At 39.6% G+C, this 15,251-nt stretch overlaps 1 protein-coding gene and 1 non-coding gene across 10 annotated transcripts in view; one reads left to right on the top strand and one right to left on the bottom strand.

The window, feature by feature from the left end:
* TMEM117 (transmembrane protein 117) overlaps positions 1-15,251 on the top strand; it is a 299,671-nt gene that overhangs the window by 102,306 nt on the left and 182,114 nt on the right. For 7 of the 9 annotated variants that reach the window (XM_061639901.1, XM_061639898.1, XM_061639900.1 and 4 more), the window contains exon 4: positions 9,456-9,539. The exons of the other annotated variants lie outside the window; for them this stretch is intronic. In XM_061639901.1, coding sequence (XP_061495885.1) covers positions 9,456-9,539 — 84 coding nt within the window. The remainder of the gene's footprint in view (positions 1-9,455; positions 9,540-15,251) is intronic. 9 annotated transcript variants of the gene reach the window in all.
* On the bottom strand, positions 11,091-11,209 carry LOC133363486 (5S ribosomal RNA). Its single transcript, XR_009757681.1, has one exon. It is a non-coding gene; the product is annotated as a 5S ribosomal RNA (ribosomal RNA).

The raw sequence follows: 15,251 nt of genomic DNA, 5'->3' as shown, positions 1-15,251 counted from the left end.
TCTAATGAGGAACTGTGAGGAAATAGTACAAGAGACAAACCCCATACAAGCAAATCAGTGGAGTTCTCAGTTTGGCGCACAGAAGGTAACCCCTTTCAGTCATTCAGCCCAAACACATGAGGGCAAAAAGTGCATTGGAGGCCAGGGATGCACAGGTTGGCACCGCCTCCAGCATCCCTTAGCCCTCTGGACTTGCCTCCACCACTCCTGGCCTTTGGGGTTTAGGGTGGAGATCTGCAGAGGGCTTGTACATATGCATGGGTGAAACATGCTTGCAAGCCTCCCCATGACTGGGAACCCTGTGCTATCCATGCAGAAAGGTTGGGGTTTGAGCAGGCAACCCCAGAATGCATGGGGATGTTGGAGAGATGTGGGCTGGCCTGCGCATCTGCAGCCCCCTTTGCATTGTTTGCCTTCACGTGTTTGGGCCGATCGCCTGCAGAGGATTAAGGTTAGGGCCAAAGAAGCTGTATATCATCTGTGCAGTTGTGCCCAATTGCTACTTGTAACTGTGCGCCTTACCTGGAGGTAGGGATGGATGAATCCATCAATTTTGGTTTCTCTCATTTTCTCATTTTTCAAAACTTAAATTCTGTTTGCCATATTTCCACAACAAAAATCCTCATGAAAATTCGGCAGCAATTTAGTGCAAATTTCTCCTAATATAATTGGTTGCAGTTTTGAGTGAGGCCTCATGTGCACTATACATTTAAAACAGCATCATGCCTCTTTAAACAGTCATGGTTTTCTCCAAAGCATCCTGGGAATGGTAGTTTGTTAAAGGTTCTGAGAATTGTTAGGAGGCCCCTATTCTCCTCACAGAGCTACAATTCGCAGAGTGGTTTATCAGTCAATCCCTTTTCCTAGGGAACCCTGGGAATTGTAGCTTTCTGAGAGAAATAGGGATCTTCTAACAGCTTTCAGCACCCTTTACAATCTACATTTCCCAGGATTCCCTGGGGAAATCCATGAAAGTTTACAGTGGTATAATACTGCCCTAAATATATAGTGCAGTTGGGGCCTAATATACACATATTTGCAAACAATTTTTCCTAATATAATGGGCATTTTTGTATATTATTTTCACTAATATTTTTTGTATATTATTTTCACTCATTTGGAGGGGCACACTTTCCCCTGCATATGCATATTCATTTACATTGTTTGGTTAGAAAACTGCATGAGAAAATTTGGACAAGTGCAAAATCTGAAGGATTTGCAAAGAAATTTCTCTCTCATCTCTACCTGGCTGAAAGCACCACAGAACTCCGTGAGACTTATTTTTGAACAGACATGTATAGGAATGCATGGTTAACCAGATCAAAGGAAAATAACAAAGACTGCTAGTGATGGTAAAGAAAGGATAACAGATAACAAAACATAGTGTGGGTCCTGTCCCAATTTTTTCTGGTTGCATATTAGAGGGGAGACATCCAGCCTGAAGCTATCCTTGTACATTCCTTGCTTTACAGCAGGTGTGGGTAACCTTTGGCCCTCTGGATGTTCCTGAACTACAGCTGATGGGAGTTGTAGTTCACCAACATCTGGAGGGCCAAAGGTTCCCCACCCCTGTTTTTCAATATTCCCAGTGTCTTATCTCAGAAATTGTGCCAATTAAGCAAGTTTACCTTATTAGCACCTCCTTAATTAAGGCATTTTAATCCACTAGTTAGGAAGTTCAAAGTTAATATTAAAGGGACAAATTTCATTTTAGTGTAATTCTTATGCAGGTGTTTCTTTCCTTCTCCAAAGTGCCAAAACCTTTGTGCTTGCACACAGTATGGCTGCTTTCACACTGCAGTTTATCCCATTTTCTGACAATTTCTTACCTGGTAATTTGCACATTATATTTTATCTTTCACATGATGTACAAGCTAGCTCCAGAATTCTAGTGGAATGTAGTGGAAGTTTAGCACAAATTTCCATGATAAATGATACCAGAAATAATCCGTTAGAAAGGCTGGGAACCCGGAAGATCACAGGTGTTTTTCGCTAGCTGCAGCCGCTTGTGTGACAGGCATCCCAGCATGCAGTGCATTCCTGCCTTTTAGTTGCGCTGGGTTTTTGTGGTTTTTTTGCCTGACGAACGTTGTACCGGTATTCCAGCATCGGCACAGACAGCAGCAGCATTTCCCCCCCACACCCTGTGTTGATACAACAAAACAATTTAAAAAGTCAGATCCTAGAGGGAGAGGGCTTGCATGGTGACAGGACGAGATCTTAGACCTCCTACACAGTGGAAACAGTGCTCACGTGTATAATGGGTGAGGGATGAAAACAAGACGTTCAGTGCAGCTGTGTGAAAGACCATTGCATGAAAAGCCGGTACATCGGCTGAAAATACTGTTTGTGTGTGTGTGTCCTATGTTGATTAGCTGTGATTTTGTTTCGGAATTGCACTTCATTGCTTTTAAAATGACAGCTCCCCTACTTGCAGTCCTGGGCTCCTTTGAGAGGAAGGGTGGAATATAGATTGAATAAATAAAACAATAAATTAACACCAGGTAGCTAGAATAATAATTGGTCAGAAATGGGAAAACCCTGTATTGTCTCTTGGCTATCTAAAGTTTGGGATAGTTAATAGGGTCAAATTAACAAATCTGATCAGTGTAATAGAAAGACAACAGAAGATAAGAAATTTGTAGAAAATGGAGTTTGTTTATTCCCCTGTATTACAGAGGTGGGGATCTTTTTTCAGCTTCGTGCCAGCAGTACGCTGGGTCAGAGGCAAAAGTGGGTGAGCAGTGACTGTAACCTTTGTACGGTAGGCTACTTTCTACACACACTATCACAACCGTCTCTATCCTACATGCAAGCAAGCAAGAGGCATTAAGGACACATTCCAGCTAGGCAAAAACGTTCATGGATGGTTTTTGGAAATAGTCTTGAGGGCCAGTTAGAGAGGTCTGGAGGGCCACATTTTGTCCCCAGGCATGATGCTTCCCACCCTGCTTTTACTAGAATGAGAAAGTGCAGGGTACAATTCAGGACGGGCAAATCTCTCATTTTTGGTTGCTCTCTGTTTCTCATTCTTCCAGTGTTGAGTTCAGTTCTCCACATTTATAAATCAGTTTATTTATTTATTTATTTATTTTGTTTCATTTATAAACTGCCCATAGCAAGTAGCTCTCTGGGCGGTGTACAAAACAAGGTTAAAATACAAAGTTACAATAAAATCAATAACAAATATCAACAAGGTTTAAAACTAGAACATTACATGAAAACATTAAAACATTAAAATATTAAAATGTTTTAAAACTTTTTAAGTTCTCATGAAAACTTATCATTTTAGTGTGAATTTCTCCCAATATGCATATTTTTGTGTGCCGTTTTGCCTAATATACACTTTTTGCAAAACAGGTTTCCCTAATATGATGAATTTGTGTGTGTTATTTTCATCATTATGTGCATTTTAATGCACATTTTACTCTAGCATATGCATTTTTGTACACATTACTTGGCTGGAGAACTGCGCTGCAAAATTTAGAGAAGTGCAAATTTCGAAGGGTGGCTGTGTTTCAGTTCATGTATTCTTTTGAAAAATGAAAATAATGTAGGTTTAAAGGTCAAGTGAATCAAATTTCTCCTTCATCCTCTACAACCACCCCTTAGGGCCCATCTGCAGTATCATATAACTTTAAACAGTCATCAGTTCCCACAAAGAATCCTGGGAACTAGTTTGTTAAGGAGAGTTGTTGAGCTATGAGTTGTCAGAAGACCCCTATTCCCCTCAGAGAGCTATAGTTCCCAGAGTGGTTTAACAGTTAATCCCTTTGTCAGGAATTTCTGAGAAGTATAGCTCTGTGAGGGGAATAGGGGACTAACGTTTCTCAGCACCCTTCACAAACTACAGTTCCCAGGATTCTTTGGGGGAAGCCATGACGGTTTAAAGTGGTTTGATACAGCTTTAAATGTATAGTGCAAATTCAGCCTTATTCATTATTAGGGAATATAGAATGAAATGTACATAATTTTAACTTGATGATGATTTTGCCTAAAAAGCTTTAAAAAAAGTTTTTTACAGAAGTAAATAATAAAAAGAACACAAATTAGTTAGGTGTGTAAGGCACAGACCAATACCCTGGGCTGTTTGGGAGTGTGAGTGGGTCAAGTAGTCCTGCTCTCACAATGTAAAGCCTCAGCTGTTCATCTGAAGCAGCCTGTTTTATTGGAACAAATACAATTCTCTGATAGGCAAGAAACCATTGTGGTCTAAGAAAATACCTATGGCCAACAGATATTTCTATCAGACTTTAAAAGCAGGGTAATTGCGCAGCTATAGTGAATGCACCAGGGGAACAGGAGACCTGACCTCCTCTCAGAGATATTGTACTGCCCTACAAATTTGTCAAAATGCAAACACAATTTGGGTTGGTCTTTCACAGTCCAATCAACTTGCTGTGTAGCTTGGAAGAATTTGGTCACATGTGCCTCTGAGTGTCCAACTGTGGTCTAGATTTTTTCTTCTTCTTTTACACTTTGAACTCTAGATTCTCTCTGAGTGTTTTGTGTATCGCCATGAAAACTTGGGTTGTTAAGCAAGCATTTCTGAGTTCAGGACTGTACATTCTGTAAGAATTTGTTTTGCAATGAGCTTATGGAAAGCAGCAGAATGTCATGGGGGTATTTTAATGTAACATATTGGAATGTGAAAAATCCATGCTGGCTATAGTATACAGCCACTCCTGTGGCTGTGTAATACTAGAGTCAGACTTTACAAGGCTGTCAGGGGTGACAGACAGAGATGAAATGTATAATCTATTTGGGATCTTGCTCAGATGTTTTCCTTCTTGCTAGCTGATCAGTACAGAATTCAGCAGCACTGAATTTGGCAGTTACAGCAAATTCCAAGGGAGGCAACAAACAGTAGCTTGTATCCAGGCTCAGCAGTGGCCCAGGCTTAGTATTCTTAACCTACGGAAAGCAGTGTGAACTGTTCATTTAAAAAGCTGCTTGAATGAGCCACACTGAACACTAAAGTCAGGATCATTCAGACCATGGTATTCCTGATCTTTATGTATGGATGTGAAAGTTGGACAGTGAAAAAAGCAGATAAGAGAAACATCAAAATGTGTTGGAAGAGAGCTTTGCACATACCATGGACTGCGAAAAAGACAAATAATTGGGTGTTTGAACAAATTAAACCAGAACTATCACTAGAAGCTAAAATGATGAAACTGAGGTTATCATACTTTGGACACATCATGAGAAGACATGATTCACTAGAAAATACAATAATGCTGGGAAAAAAGAAGGGAGTAGAAAAAGAGGAAGGCCAAACAAGAGATGGATTGATTCCATAAAGGAAGCCACAGACCTGAACTTACAAGATCTGAACAGGGTGGTTCATGACAGATGCTGTTGGAGGTCACTGATTCATAGGGTCGCCATAAGTCGTAGTCGACTTGAAGGTACATAACAACCACAATTCTGTCATGTTGAAATCGACTTGAAAGCACATAACAACAAATGTACTTCTGAGGATCTTGGGGTTCCCCTGAGCATACTGATACACTTTCCTCGTGTCTGGAACTGTTTTGATTGATTGCTTATCCTGTTCCATTCTATCTTGAATGGTTGTACTCATTTTATCATTGTAATGGTTTTAACGGTTGTCATCACTGTACACTTTATTGTTATAACTTGCCGTGGGACCTTATGATGAAGGATGGTAAGAACTCTTGTAAATAAAATAGAATAAAATACATAAGGATTAGCATCTGCCAGTAAACACTGGAAATAAAAGGAATGATAGACTTCTTTACTTGGGAGGAGTACCAAGAAGCAAACAGCTAAGGGAATCTTTTACATTTTTTTCTCAGGATTTTTGATGGCTGTGTAGGAAGCCAACCCTCCACATTCTGTAGACTATAGCCTTTGATAAGTGCATAGCCCATTTTGGTTAATCTGAAGGGACTTGCACATTTTTGCCCCTCTAACTTAATTTGAAATGCCATCTGCTAAATTGTTTGAATATGCATGCTATTTTGTGCAATGGATTTTTCCTGTCTACTAGGAATTATTTTAATAGTCAAGTTAATTTTTTTCCTTAAGATTCTAACCTTGATATATATATGGAAATGTCAGCGTTTATGATTTTCAGAAAGCCAGGGTTGGATATAGGCTCATTTCACAAGTGACTTTATGAACATTTTTGTTACTACCATTGGATAAAGATGTTCTGAATATTCTTTCTTTTCCCCCCTTTCAGCTTATAACTTATATGGCTCATGAGGTTATGTAATGTGGCAAACAGCCATTTTAATTCTCTTTATAGTTTCCAGACATTTGGTGATTTGAATAGACCTCGTGACTCATTCATTGCTGAATGAAGGGTGGGGGAGAAATTTGTTCACATTTTGAGTGAGCTGTCCTTTTTCTTTTTTTTCTTTTTTTCCATTTTTTTTTGCAATTTTACTGTATGCAAGTCCCTCAGCATGAATTTCAATTTACAATGTTCAATGAGTAATTTATAAATTTATAATTGAAAATCCACAAAAGAAAACAACCATAGTGAATCACATTCAATCTAAAATTGATTTAAAGTAAATAAAATAGAATAAGATGATTTTGGGGGGAAACTAAAAAAGGAAATCTAACTATCTTATTAAATCTGACAAACATGAATAATTTCCTAAGTTCTGCACCCATTAATACTTTATCATCACCAATACAATATCATTTTCAAGTCTTTGGAGTTTTAAGGAACCCTCTAGTATGAGTGACCTGTCCTTGATCATACCTCCTGGGCCACTGTGGGAATCGGGACGTACTTTCCTGAAACACTCAGCAACTGTTCATGCAATGTGATTTTAATTTAAGGACAGTCTATTTGAAGGGTAAATCAACACAACCTACAGCCAGGTAGTGAGACCCTTCAACAGTGGAGGGGACTGTGGCTCAGAAAGGATGCCTTGGCTTGAGGGTAGCAATAGTCCAAACATGTTCCTGTTTTCTCCATAAAATGTTGGAGGGCATACTGTCAGGCTGGTGTAAAAGGTTCAGGAGGAAAAAAAATAAAACCAACAACTTGCCACTTCAGGTGCTTCTCGAGTGCCTACAAGTATAGTTAATTAGACTGGCAAGCACAAGGGATGGGACATTCTCCATGTGGCCCCACAGTTGTGAAACACCCTTCCTATGGAATTACAAAAGGCCCCTTCAGTACAGGTCTTCAAACATGCCTTGGACTCATTTGTTCCAGTCTGCTTTTCTTTAACAATGTTTTCTATGCCGCTTTTTCCTAAGACTTTGTGCTTCCTTACTATTCTGGATTCTTATATTTGTTACCATTCTATCAAATGGATGTTCTTTCTTTGTACACCACTATGCTACGCCCTAAAAGATGGCATATAAATAGTTCTAATAAATAAATAAAATTTTATCATTTGACCATTCTCATCAACATGAGCATGGATGTTATCATAAAGAGACACACATTTGAACATCACTCTAAGCCATAGTTTCAAGATGGTTTGTTTCAAATAAAACCATAGTTAACATTAACCACAGTTTCTCAATTCAGATAATACAATACGCTTTGTTTCCAAAGTGTTCCTCATAGCCACGCTGGAGGCAGAGAGGAGAGGACACCGCTTTAAAAGGGGAATCCAAATGCCATAATTCTCTGTGGCAAACAACAAGAATAATGCACTTCTCTAAATATGACTGTGTTCACAGTAAGGATGGATGAACAATCTGAATTTAGCCTGTGTCAGTTTTGCACATGACTAGTTCAAAGTCTGTTCAGTCCTGCGTTCAGTTTGCAGCCCCATACCCAATCTGTGGGGCAATTGCTGCTGCTCCAAGTGGCTAGAACCTACTTGTAAAGGGAAGGGGGGAATACAAGGAAGCCCTAGGAGCACCTTGTAAAGTCAGTTTATTTATTATAATAATCCTATCAAAGGGGCTTACAATAAATACTCAATTACATATTTTAAAAACAATAAAATATTAACATATCAAAAATATATCAGGATTCTTCCCACATCGTGGATGATGATAGATCACCTGATGGCAGTGGGTGGTGAGAAGATAATCCTGCTTCCCCTTCCTTCCTCTCTCTACCCTGGAATCCTTCCCACAGTGCAGTTGATGGTAGATCACTCTGGTGTACTTCAACGATTACGTGCTTGGACTATTGCTACCCTCAAGCCAAGGCATCCTTTCTGAGCCACAGTCCCCTCCACTGTTGAAGGGTCTCCACTACCTGGCTGTAGGTTGTGTTGATTTACCCTTCAAATAGACTGTCCTTAAAAAATCACATTGCATGAAAAGTTGCTGAATCTCAGAATCTAACAATCTTTATCTCCCATCCTGTGTCACCCTCTGGACTAAGTTGGCTATTGTAGTGTTTTTAGTCTCACAAAGAATCATTTCACATTACCATTACCATCAGTCCACTGGATGTCTCTCTGGCAATTGTCATCATAGCTGAATGGAAGATATGTCTGAATTTAATTCATTCATTAATTATTTGATTTATATCCCACCCTTCCTCCCAGCAGGAGCCCATATAACATATATAGCAAACATATGTGCAGGAGCCTTCACCATTCACATCACATGTTTTCCATCTTGTTTGAAGCAGCCTTAACAATCATATGCTAAAACCTTTGCATTTGTTTACATATTTATGTAATTATGTATGTTGATGACTAAAAGCCTAGGCATGAAGAAATTTTGCCTTGTGTTTCAATATAAAATGCCTTTGGTACAAGGCTCCCTGGCACTGTTGAACACATTCTGAGGCAATTTTGCTTGTTTAGTGTAAGCTTAAATAAATGCTATTGATATTTATGTTTAAATTTGATTTAAGGAGAATTGGTTTAAATAAATAGCCTAAGATGAAAGCACACAACAATTAATCTGTATGGAAATGATCTTTTTCCTACCTGGAAAGTCACTGTCAATATCATTTATGCATTCCAGAAGATATCACTTTAAGTTACTTGAGTCATATTTTACTGTTTACCATATGGTCACTACACCCTATACACAGAAGAATAAATTAATAATATGGAGCCCTACTTTCATCTGGTATATTATAATTATTTATTCATTCATTAGATTTATATCCCGCCCTTTCTCCCTGTAGGAGCCCAGGATGGTATACATTAATGTAGCTTTGTTGCTTGCAATCTTGTCAGTTCATACAAGCAGAAGATCTGGCATAAAAAGCATGCTCATTAGTGGAAAAAGCCTGCTTGTTTTTAATTGGATTAAATCAGCCCCTTAAGGATACCTTGGAGTTATACGTTTTAATTAGTATAAGCAAATGTGTATTTTTATAATCCTGAATGAAGTTAAGCTCTACTCCAAAGAAGGGCAAATCCACAAGGATGTGCAGTTATCCTTATTTTCCTATTAAATTATTTATTGGGCATCTGGTTTTCTATGATGAAAAGAATGAAGGCATGTTGTAATTATACCTTGACTTCTCCCTCCTCCCCTAGTTCCTTGGAATATTTATTTCAGAGAGATGAGAAGGAACCTGACAAAATTTCCATGATGTCAAAGCACAGTGCATTCTTGATACTGTGAGTAGACAACTAAACAGATTTTCAAGAGGCTGTTTGAAGAAGCTGTAAGAGAGCTTGCAGTGTGAGCACATAAATTCCATGTGAGGTTGTCATTCAGTATATGTGGCATTCATTTTCTCTTTTATATTAAATCCTGTGATGATTATGGAAGTCATCTGGCCAAATGCAGAATGCCCATTGTATGCATAGTTCTGGGCTTCCCAATGTGGCACCCATAGACACCATTGCACTGTCAGATTCCCTCACCCAGGCCCCTTACCCCTCCCAGTTTGTAAATCTTTTAAAGTATTTCTTAAACTTGTTTTGAGTTTTGTTTGGAAGAGGTGTTTTGTTTTTTTGGGGGGTGCTTCCTTCTTTTTTGTCTGTATTATATTTATTCTTAGGGGAGTTGAGGGATGCTGCCTGAGTTTTTTTCGGGGGGAGGGGGGTCTGAGCATCAGCTGTTTTTCTTCTGTGAAATTGGTATTTTGTGATGTCCAGAACAGATCTGAATGTACTGCCAGACCCCAAAAGGTTAGGCACTCATGCCATAGTGAATAATACCATTTTCTCTGACAGCGAATAATACCATTCTACTCCCAGCTATGATTTGTGTGCTTAGACATTAATTTTTCATTGGGTATTTGAAGACCTTAAAACAATAAAATGCAACTTCGGAACTGCTCCTGAATTATGAAGATCCTGTATGCCCAAACCTGAATTGTCTTTAAGATTGAAAAGACTTTTATCTTCTTTGCAACCCTGTCATTTTTTTTAAAAAGACTTGTAACATAACTCCTCTTTTCAATTGGTTACCCAGTTGGACTGGAACAAAGACCTCAAACTGAAATTTGCAACAGCAAATATTCATTGTCATTTCTGTTTTTTCTTTTGAGCATTTATACTTGAGGAAGAATTTTAGCTAGTTGGAAGGCATTAATTGTATGCTACTCTTCTGTTTTAAAACACTAGCCAAAGATACTGGTGTCTGAGGGCACTTCCAGGCTGTCTCTTATTTTTAGGTGGCATTCATTCTTTTACCAGCAAATGCAGGCTGCACAATTAAAGCTGATTTGGAGCTTTTGTGCAACAAACCTACTTCCCCAAAAGATCAGACTTTTTACGAAAAGGAAAGTAGTTTGAAAATGGAGTGGAAAGTGTGGGACAACATTTGCTTTGATGCAGCGTCGTCTAGCCTCCCCACAAACAAATCAGAGTGAATGCTCATTAAATAATCAACATTGTCTAATCTCCCCACAAACAAACCAGGATGAATGTTCAGTGCATAGGTTGTCTGGAAGTACCCCCAGTCTTACTTTGGATATGGTTAGTGGAGCGGTACCTAAACATGTTCAAAATCAGAGGACAATGTTGTTGTTATATGCCTTCAAGTTGATTACAACTTATGGTGACCCTATGAATCTATATATATATATATATATATATATATATATATATATATATATATATATATATATATATATATATATATATATATATATATATATATATTCATAGGGTTTTCATGGTAAGAGGTATTCAGAGGTGGTTTACCATTGCCTTTCTCTAAGCCTATGGCACCCAGTATTCCCAGGTGGTCTCCCATCCAAGTACTAACCAGGCCTGACCCTGCTTAGCTTCCAAGATCAGATGAGATCGGGCATGTTCAGGGTAGTTTGGCCATAGCCTGGAGGACAATACACTAATTAAAATTGAAGACACCAATGGGGCTTCCCTAATACTGCAGGTGGATCTGGATATGCCACCCTAGGCTCTTACTGGGAGGAAAGGCGGGATATAAATCTAATAAATAATAAATATTGGAAATACATCAGATCAGGGGGCAGCTAATGCTGTTGTGTTCTTCCCCTTATCTCCCACCAGTTGAAGACACCAATGCAGCAGGTTGGCAGAGGAGGAGGCACAAAACCTCTTGATTACTGGAAGAGGAACTCTAAAAAGATTTGCTCTTTTGATCTGATTGTGCTAAGGCTGAAAACAAACTAGGGATGGCTGAATCTGTCGTTTTCAGTTTCTCATGTTTCTAGTGTTCAGTTTTCCAAATGTCCACATGAGTTTGTGAATTTTTAAAAAATTATTAACATTTCAGTATGAATTTCTCCTAATATACATATATGTTTGAATGCCATTTTGTATAATGTACACATTTTGGAAAGCAATTTTCTCTAATATATTTTCTATGTTATTTTCACTGATATATGCATTTTAATGCATGCAATACCTTAGTAGATGCATTTTTGTGCACTTTACTTGGATGGAGAACTGCACTGCAACATTCATAGAACTGCAAATATGCTGCCAGACAAATTCATGGATGATAAGGTTGTCAATGGCTACTAGCCATGACGGCTATGTTGTGCCTCCACTGTTGGACGCAGCGTGTTTCTGAATACCAATTACTATCTTGTCCTTGACTACTTAACAAACTTGGCTTCAGAGGCCCAGTTAATATCTATACCTCCAAGCCTAACTACATGTGAATCACAAAGAAGCCATACATGTAGGAATGCTGTGTGTTTTCCACTGGCGGGAAACTTCCCAATACTAAACTGTTTAACATATTAAATATATAAACGCAAAAAGAGTTTAGTTACAAAACATCCTGGTTTACCCATTAGGCACATGTACAGATGTAATACTTAATACTGAAATACAGAATGAAGGTGCCAGGCTTGTGGCCTAGTACAGACTTATACAAGTAATATAGTGCAAGGAGCTATAAAATACACAGAAGAGGCAAAATAAAACTGGGGTTTATGTCACCAGGACACCCACAAGTTTTAAAGCCCGGTCCTATGAGTAGGTCCTAGAGTAGACAATACTAGGATAGATGGATAATTCTTTTATCATTCTAAATCTATTATGAGGCAGTTTATTATGTTAAAGCTGTGTTTGTTAGAACTTACAACATTGCCCATTTCTCTTTTAAATACTGCAAATTTTCCAACTACTTATTGTTTTCTCATGGTACTATTCTAGAGTAAATACTTTGGAGACGAACCGTGCAATCCTATGACTACTCAGAAGTGTCCTATTGAATTCAATGGGACTTCCTGCCATTCCTGGGCAAGGTTCTGGAAAGGGTGGTTGCATCCCAGCTCCAGGCACTCTTGGATGAGACCGATTATCTGGATCCATTTCAATCGGGTTTCAGGCCCGGTTTTGGTACGGAGACAGCCTTGGTCGCCCTGTATGATGACCTTTGTCGGGAGAAAGAGAGAGGGAGTGTAACTCTGTTGATTCTCCTTGATCTCTCAGCGGCTTTTGATACCATCGACCATGGTATCCTTCTGGGGAGGCTTGCAGATTTGGGAGTTGGAGGCACTGCTTGGCAGTGGTTCCGCTCCTATCTTGCAGGTCGTCTCCAGAAAGTAGTGCTTGGGGAGCACTACTCGATACTCTGGGCGCTCCAATATGGAGTTCCTCAGGGATCAGTTCTGTCCCCCATGCTCTTTAACATCTATATGAAGCCGCTGGGTGCTGTCATCAGGAGTTTTGGAGTGCGCTTTTATCAGTATGCTGATGATACGCAGCTCTACTTCTCCTTTTCATCTTGTTCAGGTGAGGCTGTCAAGGTCCTAAACCGATGCTTGGCCGCGATAATGGACTGGATGAGAGCGAACAAATTGAAGCTCAATCCAGACAAGACTGAGATGCTGATAGTAAATGGATCCCCTGTCCAGTTGGATGTTCTACCTGTTCTGGATGAGGTTACACTCCCCCTGAAGGAGCAGGTGCGCAGCTTGGGAGTCCTTTTGGACCCATCCTTGTCACTTGAGGCGCAGGTGGCCTTGGTGTCACGGAGTGCTTTTTACCAACTTAGGCTGGTAGCCCAGCTACGCCCGTATCTGGACAGGGAACATCTTGCTTCAGTTGTCCATGCTCTGGTGACCTCAAGATTGGACTACTGCAATGCACTTTACGTGGGGCTGCCCTTGAAGACGGTTCGGAAACTGCAGCTTGTGCAGAATGCAGCGGCCAGATTAATAACTGGGACCAAACGGTCGGAACATGTGACACCGATTCTGGCCCGCTTGCACTGGCTGCCTATATGTTTCCGGGCCCGATTCAAGGTGCTGGTTTTAACCTATAAAGCCTTACACGGCACGGGCCCACAATACCTGATGGAACGTCTCTCCCGATATGAACCTACCCGTACACTACGCTCAACATCGAAGGCCCTCCTCAGGGTGCCTACTCAGAAAGACGCCCGGAAGGCGACTACAAGAAAGAGGGCCTTCTCGGTAGCGGCCCCCGAATTATGGAACACCCTTCCTGACGAGGTACGCCTGGCGCCTACTTTACTATCTTTTCAGCGCCAGGTGAAAACCTTCCTCTTTGCCCAGGCATTTTAATATTTTAATATTTTAATATTTCTTTAATAATTTTTAATAATTTTAGCATTTGTATTTAATGTTGTAAAGATAGTTATATGTTTCATCTTTTTCTCTGAATTATTTTTGATTTGTATTTAATATGGGTTTATTATGTTAATCTTGCTTTTGTTATATGTTTAAATTGTTGATTTGGTGATTAGGTGGTTTTAAATTGAATGTAAATATATTTTTATTTGATGTACACCGCCCAGAGAGCCTTGCTATGGGCGGTATAAAAATTGAATAAAATAAAATAAAATAAATAAATAAATAAATTACTACCAGTTAAGTGGGATAACAGGTTAAGATCACAGCCTGAAGCATCAAGAACAAAAGAGCGTTAAAAGGGTCTGCATGTGCACATCTGTGGTATGCTCTGTTCTCCAAGATCCAATGCCCTTTCAGTCAGCCATGCTTCCCCCCCCCCCGGTGGGCACTCTTCCATCAAGTTAGGCTAAGGTAAGAAAAGCAAATCCAACAATTCAGCAAGCTTTAGGCATTAATATATCCCTTTCTCATATTGGAAGCTGTAAATCCCAGGGAAGAAATGAACCTACCCTTCCACACATTAAGAGCTGGAGAAAGCTACGCTAAAGATGGAAGTGAGACAATTTCTCAGTTTTTCAAATATGTCTTCAGGGAGCTATTTCCTCCACTTTCAGAGATAATACAAGCAGGGTGGGGGCTGAGAAATGGAGGGCTTCTCCCCCCTTGCATCCTTTATATCTCTCTGTGGACCCCCTTCTTTCCCCACCATGTTCCCTTCCTTAATTTTCCTCCTTCACATTATGGACTATCTCTTAGAAAAGAGGTCAGTTGGCTACCCTAATTAATACACAGAGGGAAAAATATTTAAAAATGTCTTCTGTGGAGTGAGTTATGCTCTGTGTAGCCCAGTTGTACTATGAGTTTCAATGTCATTCTAGGAAAGGGTGGGGAAACCCCACCATCCTTCCAACACTGGAACTCGCAGCAGCTTCCAGATAAAAGCACATATAATTAAAACATACAGAATCTACATTAAAATGAAATTAAACTACATCCAATATTAAAACCAATCATATTGCTAGATAAAAAGGAATCAAAACCAATTTAAAAATAGTAAAATTCGGCATTAGTAGCGCAGTTCCCAGCAGTCCCAACTTTAGCAACCGTCAGTACCAAAAGCTTGTTGGAATAGGAAAGTCTTTGCTTGACGCAGAAAGGACTGCAGGGAGGGGGTCATTCTTATATCCCTAGGAAGAGCATTCCACAGCCTAGGGGCCTAGTCCCTACACACATCCACATGTTCCTCTATATTATTTATATTTATTATCTTTATTTATACCCCACC

The sequence above is a fragment of the Rhineura floridana genome, chromosome 8 (genome assembly GCF_030035675.1).
Source record: "Rhineura floridana isolate rRhiFlo1 chromosome 8, rRhiFlo1.hap2, whole genome shotgun sequence".
Classification (NCBI taxonomy): Eukaryota; Metazoa; Chordata; class Lepidosauria; order Squamata; family Rhineuridae; genus Rhineura; species Rhineura floridana.
The sequence above is the reverse complement of the archived record's forward strand: the minus strand, read 5'-3'. Positions and strand labels throughout refer to the sequence as shown.